General features: G+C 44.1%; 1 protein-coding gene across 3 annotated transcripts in view; it reads left to right on the top strand.

The window, feature by feature from the left end:
- The first annotated feature begins 6,168 nt into the window (after nt 1–6,168).
- The window catches only part of NDNF (neuron derived neurotrophic factor), a 48,125-nt gene continuing 41,388 nt past the window's right edge, over nt 6,169–12,905 (top strand). Inside the window, exons 1-2 of one of the 3 annotated variants that reach the window (XM_061164107.1) lie at nt 6,169–6,184; nt 6,835–6,963. In XM_061164107.1, coding sequence (XP_061020090.1) covers nt 6,950–6,963 — 14 coding nt within the window. In that variant the 5' untranslated portion in view covers nt 6,169–6,184; nt 6,835–6,949. Of the gene's footprint in view, nt 6,185–6,232; nt 6,244–6,569; nt 6,964–12,905 lie in introns of those variants that run through there. The other 2 variants (XM_061164105.1, XM_061164104.1) reach the window with 2 other exon arrangements.

Consider the following 12,905-nt stretch of genomic DNA (forward strand, 5'->3'; position numbering starts at 1 on the left):
ATCAAAATGGAAAAGTTTTAAAAATTATTAGTTTGTTTTAAAACAACTATAAAAAAAATAAATAAATAAATAAATCAAACAACTATAAATAGCTCCTACATTAACATAAATAATATCATCTTTCTGAAAATAGCTATACTTTACAATGAAAATAATTCAGTGAGAAAAATGGCATTGTTTTACATTTTTGCAAGTCTCTTTACTGTTTGACTTAGTAGAAGAGAGCTGGATTTTCCTATCACTTCTATATTTAACCTGTTTCAATCTAATGTTTGAAGTAAATCTGGTTTCACACAGATATGTAGTTGGAAAATGAAGTAACAGTTTAATAACTTTTTCAAATAATTCTGTATATTTTTTCTTTGGTTATACACCAAAACTCAACAAGGGGTAATCTCTTAAGCTTTATAATTACAATATGAAATCATACAAGCATACTATTCATATTATCATATTCAAATTCACTAGTCTGTCTTGTGTTTTGAATAGATCTTTAACTCATGCTTGGTTTTAGAATATCATGAATTATTGATCATCAGAAAATACTGGCTCACTGCATTATGCAGGTCTTCCAAATGACAACACATTTCATGGTATAATATCAAAAAATCACATTAACTAAAAAGACCACAATCCTATTATCAAAATAGTTTATGTATTGGAAAGCTGTCAAGTTCATGGTGACAAATACAAGTTTCTAAATTCTATATTGTTTTCCTTGAAAGTTCAAATTTTTCACAGAAAATACATACTGCCAGTTGTTTACCTCAAAGTGACGAGCTCACATAATTTTTTTAAAAAAGTCTGCCAAATATCCAAGTGTGAATAACCATAGTTTGTCTGTGAGTTGTTCTCTAAAGAAAAAAACATGTTTCGTGGGGAAAAATAAAACAAAAATTAAAAAAGCAAACAGCTGGTTTAGCTCACAACTCAGTTTCACAGGAGCTTTAATTCAGAACAAATACTGTACTTTGGTACGTGGCAGAAAAGTTTGTGTGTGCCTCCCACTTCACTACTGTTTGGTCACTACGTCATGTCCAGCTCTTTGAGACTCTACGGACTGCAACTTCTCTGCCCTCCACTGTCTCCTAGAGTTTGCTCAAACTCATGTCCACTGAGTCCTTGATGATATCTAACCATCTCATCCTGGGTCACCCCCTTCTCCTTTTGCCTTTAATCTTTCCTACCATTAGGGTCTTTCTCAATGAGTCGGCTATTTGTATCAGGTGGCCAAAGTATCGGAACTTCAGCATCAGTCCTTCCAATGAATATTCAGGGTTGATTTCCTTTAGGATTGATTGGTTTGATCTCCTTGCCATCCAAGGAACTCTCAACAATCTTCTCCAGCATCACAATTCAAAAGCATCAATTCTTTGGCACTCAGCCTTCTTTATGGTCCAACTCTCACGTCCATACATGACCACTGGAAAAACTGTAACTTTGACTATATAGACCTTTGTCAGCAAAGCGATGCCTCTTCTTTTTAATATGCTGTCTAGGTGTGTCATAGCTTTCCTTCCAGGGAGCAAGCATCTTTTAATTTCATGGCTGCGGTCAAAATCTGCAGTGATTTTGGAGCCCAAGAAAAGAAAATCTGCCACTACTTCCACTTTTTCCCCTTCTGTTTGCCATGATCTTAGTTTTTTGAATGCTGAGTTTTAAGCCAGTTTTTCCACTCCCCTCTTTCACCCTCATCAAGAACCTCTTTAGTTCCTCTTCACTTTCTGCCATTAGAGTGGTTGCTATCATCTGTATATCTGAGGTTATTGATATTTCTCCCTGACAACCTTGATTCTAGCTTGTGAGTCATCTAGCCTGGCATTTCGCATGATGTACTCTGCATAAAGTTAAATAAGCAGGGGGACAATATACAGCCTTGATGCACTCCTTTCCCAATTTGGAACCAATCTGTTGTTCCATGTCTGGTTCTAACTGTTGCTTCTTGACCTGAATACAGATTTCTCAGGAGGCAGGTCAGGTGGTCTGGTATTCCCATCTCTTGAAGAATTTTCCACAGTTTATTGTGATCCACACAGTCAAAGCTTTAGCATAGTCAATGAAGCAGAAGTAGATGTTTTTCTGGAATTCCCTTGCTTTTTCTATGATCCAAGGGATGTTGGCAATTTGATCTCCGGTTCCTCTGCCTTTTCTAAATCCAGCTTGCACATCAGGAAGCTCTCAATTCAAGTATCACTGAAGCTTAGCTTGAAGGATTTTGAGCATTACCTTGCTAGCCTGTGAAATGCGTACAACTGTAGAGTAATCTGAACATTTTTTGGCATTTCCCTTCTTGGGGATTGGAGTGAAAACTGACCTTTTCCAGTCCCGTGGCCACTGCTGAGTTCTCCAAATTTGCTCACATGTTGAGTGCAGCACCTTCACAGCATTATCTCTTAGGATTTTAAATAACTCAGCTGCAATTCAGTCACCTCCACTGGCTTTACTATATAGAATATTAGAAAGACAGGGTCAAGGGTTAAATTTAATAAAATGAATAATTTTCACTGCTTAATTGAAGACATTCTTAAGTGATACTGACATTTGTGACGATGGCTTTGACAATAACTCCTAGGACATCTTGGTGTCACTGCCTTGATCCATGCTAAGGTGCTAGCAGCTTAACTCACCATTGCTTTGGTACAATTAATGGAAATGGCAACACAGCAAAAAAAAGAAAAAAGGCAAATTACCATCTCAGAGTTAATATGATAATAGCTTTGGCCTTACAGACCTCCCTGAGAGGGTCTCATGACCCTTCCTAGGGTCTGCGGAGCACACTTTGAGAACTGCTGCCTTAAGACATGGGCTTGGATGAGGACATCTCTTAAATAAGTCTTTAATTACACTTTTAAGTTTATAAAGTTTTGGACTTTTAATTTTTTCCAAATGACTGAATATTTATGAATTTCATAGTGTTAAAGTAAGTTGAAATATAATCAAATATCTTTGAAATACTTGAATACAGTCTACTACCTAATCCTCCAAAACATTTGTGAGTCAGTTATAATTTGTTTCATTTTTATATTTGAAAAAAATAAACACTGAAGCTCAGTGAGATTAACCTTGTCCCACAGCAAATAATTACTAGGGTTTAGAATTAAATACAAGTCTGTCTGAGTAAGTAATGCATGTTCTAACTACCACACCCAAATGTCTCACTGAGGATATGTACATACATAAACATAAACATATACAATGCCACTGGATTTACCAAGAGCACATATTTAAGACAGCTATATAGATATATGCAAATCCTGATGTTCAAAAGCAGAGATATTTGGGGCAATTGTCACAAAAACCGTCTTTCACCAAGTTCTTATAGAACTTTCCCTAGAGCCTCGGTCATGGATTGGCTGATTCAATGACAAGTCACTTTAACGTCTTTTGGACTCAGTTCCTTCCCAATGGCAATTTTAAAGCAGTATCTCAACGCCCTGTTTATCGGACCTCCACCAGCACTGTGAGATTCACAGGACGGCACTGTTGCAATCACCATACTGAGGCAGGGACTGATCCTCAGAGAAACTCACAGACTTTCCCTCTCCATCTGCCTCTCCCTCAGTTTTGTGAAATTCAGACACACACAAGGAAAACAAATGAAAGTACAGCTAGGAAAATACTTTTCTCTCCATCCATTTCTCTCCGTCCCTCCAGGGCCAAAGTACTACAGAAGTGAGCTTCACCCTCTGTCCTCATAATCGCACCTTCTCTCCCTGTTATTATCCGGATCCATGGCACACATACAACAGAAACGATTCCTTAGGTCCAGATCTGAGACCTGCTGACGAGAGCATCAGTGTCTTCTCAGCCTGGTTGCATTGTTCCCCCTGCCACCTTTCCCCCTCATCAAACGTGCTTTGCTTCCTCGGCTTCATCATCACTGCCCCTCCTTGGTGTCCTCTTCCCTCTCGGGTCTCCCATCCGGTTCTCTCGAAGGCTGCGCGTACCCATCCAGCCCTAGAACAGCAGTGTTCTGCCACGTTCCTTCCTCAGTCTTCCCTCCTGGACCACGTTCCTCTGCTCTCTGGCTTCAAGAGATACCTGAACGCTGCTGACTCCTGATGGATGCATCCAGTCTGGACCGTCTGTGCTAGGAATGTTGTTTCTGGCTGCTTATACAGTGTTGCATCCAGACGTCCCCCAGGCCTCCCGAGCTCAACAAGTCTAAGATAACTCATCCCATCCCTCCTCAAACTGCTCCTCTCTACACACTGTCTCTCTTGACAAAGGGTGACGTCACCTGCCCATGTGCCCCCACCAGAAATCTGGGAGGCAGTCTAGACTCCTCCTCCTTTCCAGGACGCTCCATGTCCAATCAATCACTAGGTCCTGCTATACAGTTTCCTAAACGTCTCCTGAGCTGTCCTAATATTCCAACTGGTGCTTTCATTGCCTTAGTTATGGCCTAAGTTTTTCTCTGGAAATAAACCTCCTCACTGTAATCTACTTGTCTTCCACAGTGAGTCCAGTGGTAACTTTTCAAAACTCGGATTTGATGACATTTGAAAACCTTAAAATCTGTCCTTGCTTAAAACCCTTAGTAGTTTCCCCAACCATGTACCACCTACAGAAAGTTCTGGCTCTTTGGGCCTAAAGAGTGTGGTGTGGCCTGGCCTTGCTTGCTTCAGCCACACCTAACTTCTCCCACTTTTCAGGACAAGCCATGCACTTTGACACTTTTCTGACGTTTTCACTTGCTTCTCTCAGTTTGTGGGAACTCTTTCCTCCCCCATCCTTGTTTGCCTGAGATTCTCTTCCTCGATCTTCAGAACTCTACACTAAAATCTCTACTAAGAGAAACTTTTAAAGGGGAGTCAGCTGCTGCTTTTTTCACGTTCCTATGGAAACAGGCACAAACATACCTTATAGAACTATCACATTTTCAATGATGCTTCTGTTCCCCCACCAGGCTGTAAACTTCCTAAAGGCCAATGTCCTACCTCGAAACATGAGCACCAAGACATGCATGATCCACAGTAGGCCCTTAGTAGCTGCTTCGCTGGTGACAGAATCTACCTGTCACTGCAGGAGATGAAAGAGACCAAGGTTTGATCCCTGTGTTAGGAAGATCCCCTAGAGAAGGAAATGGCAACACACTTCTGTATTCTTGCCTGGAGAATTCCATGGACAGAGGAGCCTGGTGGGCTACAGTCCATGGGGTCGCAATAGTCAGACTTGACTTAGCAGCTAAACCATCACCAACAGGCACTTAATAAAGGTGTTACTGAGTTCTCCAGTGACCTGTTTGGGACCATATCTCATAAGTGCTGAAGTCATTCTTGCAGATCTTCTGAGCAGAGATCCATTTCCTCCATTGTCTCATCTGCTAAAAATATATGTACAATGATCTCAGTGTCCCTTTTAGCGTTTAAAAATTCTAAGGCATTTATAAAGTGATTTTGGAAAGTAAATCCGTTTAATAAATCCACCTACTGCACTGTTCTCATCCAGGAGACACAGAATTTAAGGAGTTGCATTGGACTGCTCTTTCTGGTGACCAGGTATGTGAGAACAATATGATCTGGGTAAGGCTGATTTTCATCTTATCTTTGTGTTTCCGTGGCAATGAGAAGCGGGCAAGTATTTTTCATGGTTTCATTACTGACGCTGTATCTTAACAAACTGTATGTTCTGAGAACTTAAAATCCAAGGGTCTAAAAACTAGGCTCGCAGTTGCGAAAGTGAGATCACTCAATCACCCAGGTTTTTGCACACCACCCCGCTCGCTTCCCCCTTGTTTTCCTGTGCCCGGGCCAGGTTGCTAATTAGGTAACTTCTTATCATAATTGCCTAGTCAGCCTTAATGGCTTCACACACTGCTCTGCCTCTCACTGGTCCCGCAGGGCCGCTTTTCAATTGTTAAAACAGCTGCTGAGTTTCCAACCGGAGGAGGCTCGGAGTGCGCCAAGGGGGAAGCGCTCCCCGGCTGAAGACTGTGGTAGGCAGGCGGCCGGAGGAAAAGTGGGACATGCATACACAGTTTGCACACTCTGCTCTCCGCCTCCAACCTCGATTTTAGCTGGTCTCCCCACCCCGCCCCCAAATCAACACGAGTTCCCCCTTATGGTGCACCCGGGTCTCCCTGACAGCGCGATGGACGCGTCTCTCTGGGTTTCGTAGCTCTGACCGGGTCTCGCGGGCCTCCTTCTGCTTTTCTGCCGCTGCCTGGGAGGTCAGGAGGGAAGTACGTCTCCCGCGATGCCGCCCGCGAGGGTCTCTATCTAAGGAGCGCTGGGTCGCCGGGTGTGTGTGTCTGTGTGTGTGTGTGAGTCTGTGTGAGTGAGCGCGCGCGCGCGATGGCGCGCAGCGGGAGGGAGGGAGGAACTGAGCGGGAGACGGTGGGCAGAGGCGGGAGGGGGCGGGCGGGCAGCGGCGGGGCGGGCGGGGAGCGGCTCCGGGCTTCAGCAGTGACACTCGGGAGAGATCAGCACTCCTGGCTCAGCGGCGCGAGAGAGCGGAGCGAGCCCCGCCGCGCCCCCGCCGCCGCCGCCGGGTGCGCCCGACCCTCCCCGCGCCGCGCTCCAGCCTGGCGCCGGCGTCCCGAGCGGTCGTCCGCCGAGCCCGCAGCCGCTCCCAGCTCCGCCGCAGCCTCCTTCGGCCGTCCGGCCCCCCGCACGCCCCCGGCCTTTTAAAAGGACCTCCCGCCACTCGCGCGCTCGGCCCCGGGTTTCCCCCGGCCCCGCGCTTCGCCCCGCTCTACTTCTCAGCAACTTCGGCGGCCGCGCGCCGCCGGTTGTCGCCCGCCTTTGAAGTTTGCAGCGTCGGCCGCAAAGTTGGGACACTTCGGGCGATTTCATTTTTTTCCCCTCTCTTTTATCTGCCTCCTCCTCCAAGTCCTTGTGGTTCCTGAGTACCGGTGTTTAGCATCTTGGCCGGAGCAGCCGGGGACGTGGACTTGTTCGCACACCACACCTCAGGGAGGGATCTTTCCTCTTCCCTTCAGAAAAACATGCATTTTGTAAGGTAAGTAGCGAGGAGAAAAAAAAAAAAAAGCCGACGTCCCGCCGCCTCGCCCCGAGACCTGGCGCGAGGAGCGCTCACCCGCGCGGGCTGGTCGGGGAGAAGGCGAGGCGCGTCTCCGGCCCCCGCCTGGCGCTCGGTCCCCGCGGGGCCAGGGCGCCGGCTCCCGAGGAGCTGAGGGCAGCAGGGGCGCGGAGCAGGTCCCCGCGGGTGCCCCAGGCGGGCTTCGCGGCTGGGCGGCCCCGGAGGTGCAGGGAGAGCGTGCACAAGCCCGGGACGCGGGCGGGTGCCCGGGGTGCAGCGGCGTCCTGGGGGCCGCCGAGCCTTTACCCCCCGACTTGGCCTGCACGCGCTCAGTGCCCGCCCGCCCGGAGCGCTGCCGCCGCCCGCCCCGGTTCGTGCCCTCCGCCCGCCGCTGCAGGAAGCCTGCGGGATCCGGGGTCTCGCAGGGCGCGTCTCAGTGTGAAGCGAGAAGCAAGGGCTCTGGCCGGTGCGAGGGGCGGGCGCCTGGTGGACCATCCCGGGGTCTCTGCCCGGCCTTGCCCCGGAGGACCTCCCACCGCTCCGGCTCCTCAGGCGTCCTTGGCGGGTTAAGGCGAGCCTCAGAGAAACTTCCTCGAGCCGAGCGGGGTGGCCCGGTGACCCGATCCCACTTTTGCCGGGAAAGCAAAACTGCCACCAAGGGCAAGCTTCTTCCCGCCGCAGATGGAGCGCCCCAGCCCCGTCTGTGCGGGAGCCGGGGTTCCCTCTAGTCCGCCCTCCCTTCGGGGCTGCAGTCCGGCGGCCCCGACTCTTTGGAACCCGAACGGGCGGTTCCAGGTCCCAGCTGTTCTCTTGGAAGGGGGCCACTTTGCTAACTGCTGGTCTGGGGGTACGCTTTCCGTACACTCTGCTCCCTCGGTGCCCCCCTCCTCACCGCACACCTCCTCCGGCGGAGGTCGAGGCGGGAGGACTCCGCGCCCGCTGCGCGCGGGTCCCCGAGGCCCCGCGGAGCTCCGCGCGGACCCCTCTGCGCTCGGCTCAGCTGGCCTTCGGGCGGGTCGCGGGTCCCCTTCGGGGCGCTGCCCATTTCCCGCTCCTGGGCACAAGTCGCTCCCAGAAACCGAGACCTTGAGCGGGAAATGAACCTAAGAAAAGGTTTCTGGGTGTGTTTGTTAATTGGTGTAACAGAATTCTTTTTAGCAACTTACTTGGGTTGGAAATTATCTTTTACTTCTCATCTTTCGATCCCGCTAAATCGCACAAAATACATGTGCACGTAGTTTTCGTTGCTGATCTCTCCGAACACACTAGGCTCTCTTTCCCCCCTCCACCCCTCCTCCTCCCGCCTCGCTTCCTGAACCTTTTTTTCTTTTCTGAAGGAGGGAATCTCCGCACCTCCTCCTCCTCTCCTCCCACCCGATCCCTGAGCGCCTGTGAGAACCAGGGGAGTCGTCAATGGAAATAAATAGGACCCAGCTCCATTCTCCGCCCCCTTCAAACAAGTAAAATCCTCCCCGGGCTCGCAGAAGTAGAGATAAAACATCCCTCCCGAGGGAGCGGTTGTCGGCATTTGATGGGATTGAATTGTTTTATTATCCTGAAAGACGTGACGGATGGATGCGAGAGCAAAGACGCGAACAGACCAGAGTGTACTGAGGGCGATAGGTATTTATTGCTCATTATTGTTTATTAAAAGTGATAATAAGGCCCGTAACCCTAGCTGAAGGCAGTGTTTATAGTTGGTTTTGATTCTATGTCAGTCTCTTATTACTGTGCTTTCAGAAAGTGAAAACACCAAAAGGATATTAATTCCTCACACTCTTTCTGCATATGGAATTAATCAAATGTCAAAAAGATTCTGTCAATTTACCAAAGTTTTAACCCATGAACTTTTATAAGGTTGCAGTCATATAAATGTCCTCATTTGCCTCAATTTGTCTTCTTAAAGTTCAAAAAACTTGGCAACGTAATTAATTATGGTCCCAATTCCCATTTTCAATCTAAACCTATATTCAGGATTATATTAAAATATCCCATCATTTATCCTTTAAAAGTGACTCTGAAGAGATTAAATTATTGACAGGGTTGGGGGTGGCTGTGGGGAGCTGGGAATGAGGGACCCAGAAATTTTGAGAAATACTCTTTCATATTTCTCTCAAAAGCCCTCCACTTCTTCCTTAAAAAAAGAAATGTTTTTTCCTTTGCACAGTTCTTAACTTCAGTGAATGTACTTAATCTTTACCACACACTCGAAACATAACAGCTAGCGGCTTTGTCCCTATTATTGTTTTCCTTTTTTATGTCAGGACATTTTACTCATTAAACCTGTATGTTGAAGTCGAAGTCGCAGGCTCAGCGTGGCAATAGCACTGTTTTAATTAGTAACTATCTTAAAAAAGAAGCTAGAACTCTGTAATGGGCCTAAATTGCTATGAATTATGTGTGGTTTAAATTACACATTTATTTCAGCAGAGATGAAACCATGAATACAAAACATCTTTTAATCACTTGCAGAGACAGCTTTTATCTCTTTAAAATGTAGCAAATTATATAATTGGAAAATACCTTTCTGTGAATGAGAGAAGCCCCCTTCCTCAGTTTATTTGTCCTGAGTTTATTGAACATTCAGGTAGTAAAGTATGAATGTTAAAGAGTAAAGAATAATGGCATGTAAGGGAATGCTACATATGAGGTAGCCACAGTGGGTCCGATAACTTCATGTTGCAACTTTTTCAATTGGCTTCATGAGCCTGGTGATTCAGATTTTCATTTTTTCACTTGGATTTACTGACCAGACTGTGTGATAGCAGGGGAAATGTGTTGTAAAGCTCCATGATTTGAAACCAAGGTGGGGAAAGAGAAATAAAGTGTATCTGTGTTATGTTCCTATGTTCCTTTTTCTATTCAGTCTGTCTACACATTAGAATTTTTATTTTAAAGCCAATTGTATTTTTGTTGTCATTTTTAGGACAGAACTTATTTTTCATTTTGCTATGATGGATGAGTAGATAGTAGAAATGGAACAGTTATGCCTGAATTAACAGACAGTATGAGTAGTATGATTTCACATAATTTGCCTTGACTTATTTATTTTAATGCGCTTCCTAGTCTTCCCCATGACTAGGTGGTTGGTTGCCTGTAGTAACCAGGTTGTGCTCTCTGAAATGAATCTGCTCCTTGTCTTGTCAGGTGTTGCTTTGGGGGCCAGTGCATTCATAGTGGTAGCCTGGTAATGCCTGAAACTTGGCAACATCAGTAGCCGTTAGGTAGACGCCAGCAAGAGAGCAAGCTCTGTGATCTTCTGTACTGGGTCAAAGGCAAGCATAACCTGCAAAGATCGTTCAGGTTATTCATTTAACCTTGAAACAGTATCTGTTACCTTTAAATATTTGTTTTGCAACGATTAGTTTGAAAAATGTAATTTATTCTTCCTTGTTGGTTCACAATTATTTAATAGAAGCAACAGCTTAAAAAGTTTTAGTTGGATAGTCAGTCACACCAAATCTGTGTTGAAACAGATTTGAAAATTCAAGGCCTCCACCATTTAAATACTCCATTTAAAAATACTTTGCAATTTAAATCCTGAATTAGGCTGAGTTCTATTTTATTTTTCCTCAGTATTGCTCCATTTAAAAATACTTTGCAATTTAAATCCTGAATTTGGGCTAAATTCTGCATTATTTTTCCTCTGTATTGCAATGCAAATTGATACCTAAGATGCATGCAGTTGTGCTTCCACACGTTAATTTCTACCTAGGAAGAAAAGTAAATACTGCTGTTGTTGTCATTGTGGTTAAAGAAAAAAAAAAAAAGAATCATATAGTATGACATGGAAAAACAGAATTGCTAATATTTTATTGACCCACACAGTGGTATATTGACCATAAGTTCAGGTTATATTGCTTGGTAAACCAGCACCATTTTCATGAAATCTGTGTTTATTTGGATGTGTATATGTATCTATTGCACTTCTGAGTTGACACCTGAAAATCTGTTGTTCTGTATCCCACTGATGCCCGTGCCAGTGTCAGAAGCAGGTGGTTTCTTGGCTGCTTACTTCCTAAACACACTTCTTAAACTCAAAGATGCTATATCTATATCTGTTCCCTCCATTTTGATCTTTTTTTTACCAAAAACTGCAAACCAACACATCCACACATTTTAAGCTTTTGAAATAGTTGGAGCATATGAAATATATAATATTAATTCACCCAAAATAAAAAAGGCATTGCTTGTTTTACATTTTAAAAAGTAAGAGTAAGGCGTTTGATCAGCACGGAATAAAAGCAAACTAGCAATACGTCTCTGCAGACTTTTCCCTTTGGGTGAAGGAGCAGATTTGACCACAGAACAGCTGGATATTGGGTCCCATTACAGTGTCAATTTTTTAAAGAACTCACCAAGCTAGATTTGGTTTAAACTTTGCTTTAAAGTCTGCAGACTTCAAGTTTGTAAGTATAGAAACTTCCAAGATTACATGTTATTCCTTCAGTAAGTTCCGGATCCTTTGGAAACTGATTTATTTTAGGAAGTTGGTGAATAGATTTTGGCTTTCATTTGTTCATTTTTCCTTGTAGCAAATTTGGAAATGACACATATTTAATGGTTCATATATTTCTCTGACGTATTTATTTTCAGTTTCACTTATAAAAATTCTGAAATGACTCTTTTGAGAAAGAAAAATGTGGCAGAATGTATATAGTTAAATTATCAAATGTCTCTTTAAATTATCCTTTTGAAAGAATTTGCTGCCTTTTGCATAGTTATGAGAAAAGAAAAAATATTTTTAGAAATAATGGGGTTATATAAAGTTTAGAAGGAGCATAACAAAAATATGATTATACAGGATTGAAAATCAACTCATTTGAGTGGAACTCATATGACACACTCAGTCATGTCTGACTCTTTGTGACCCCATGGACTGTAGCCTGCCACGCTCCTGTGTCCTTGGGATTCTCCAGGCAAGAATACTGAAGTGGGTAGCCATTTCCTTCTCCAGGGGATCTTCCCAACCCGGGGACTGAACCCGGATCTCCTGCACTGCATGCAGATTCTTTCCCCTCTGGGCCACTAGGGAAGTCCAACCTTTTCACTTAGACACTGCCTCTGCAGTATGGAGATCTCATATATAATAACCAAATAACAAAAATCAAGTTAGCAATATGCACTCATGTTTGTTTTCTAGCTGAAATGATTTCAACCAATAGTCTAAATGGTTTCAGCCAGTACTAAAGGAACTGTTGACTGTTGTAAGTTTTTGTCTGTCCGTCTTTCTTCTCCCTAACATGAAATCGAGGTCAAAGCCCTCTTCTTCCAGCTGCACACTCAAACAGCAGTGTATTCCACAATCAAAAGATATAGCCAAAACACATGGGTTATATTCAAATGAGTGTTTTACTAACAACAAAAGATTTCATAGCTACCTCTTGCTCTTTGTGGCAACATCCATATATATATAGATCTAGACAAAATATGAAAGTTTATCATTTTCTAAAATAAGTAGTAAAAACTGAATCCATAATTAGAAAGATTTGTGAGGCATGATATCTTCTTTTGGGAATCACCATGATTATTTTTAAAGTTATAGAAACTATGAACAAGTGTTTGTATGCGAAGACAGATAATACCATATCTCGACAGTTGACAAAATGACAAATGCTGTGGTACTTACATGGAAATATTATGTTTAAAAGGGGAAAATCTAATGTAAAAGAGCTTAATTTATTTAGGGTTAATTTCTCCAAGGTAGATGCCTCTTGGAGTAGATAGATGGTTACAACTTATAACACATCACAGTGAAAAGTAAACCCTAGCAATGCATGTGAACCTAGGAGATGGCTTTCATTATTTTCTTTTGTTAAAGTCATACGTACTCTAAGGCCATAGGCATTGCCAAGTGTAACATTATGCATTTTATTCCAGCAATAAAATGTGTTTCTGATTAAATTATCAGTCATACCAAA

Source organism: Dama dama, chromosome 17, assembly GCF_033118175.1.
Source record: "Dama dama isolate Ldn47 chromosome 17, ASM3311817v1, whole genome shotgun sequence".
NCBI classification, from domain to species: domain Eukaryota; kingdom Metazoa; phylum Chordata; class Mammalia; order Artiodactyla; family Cervidae; genus Dama; species Dama dama.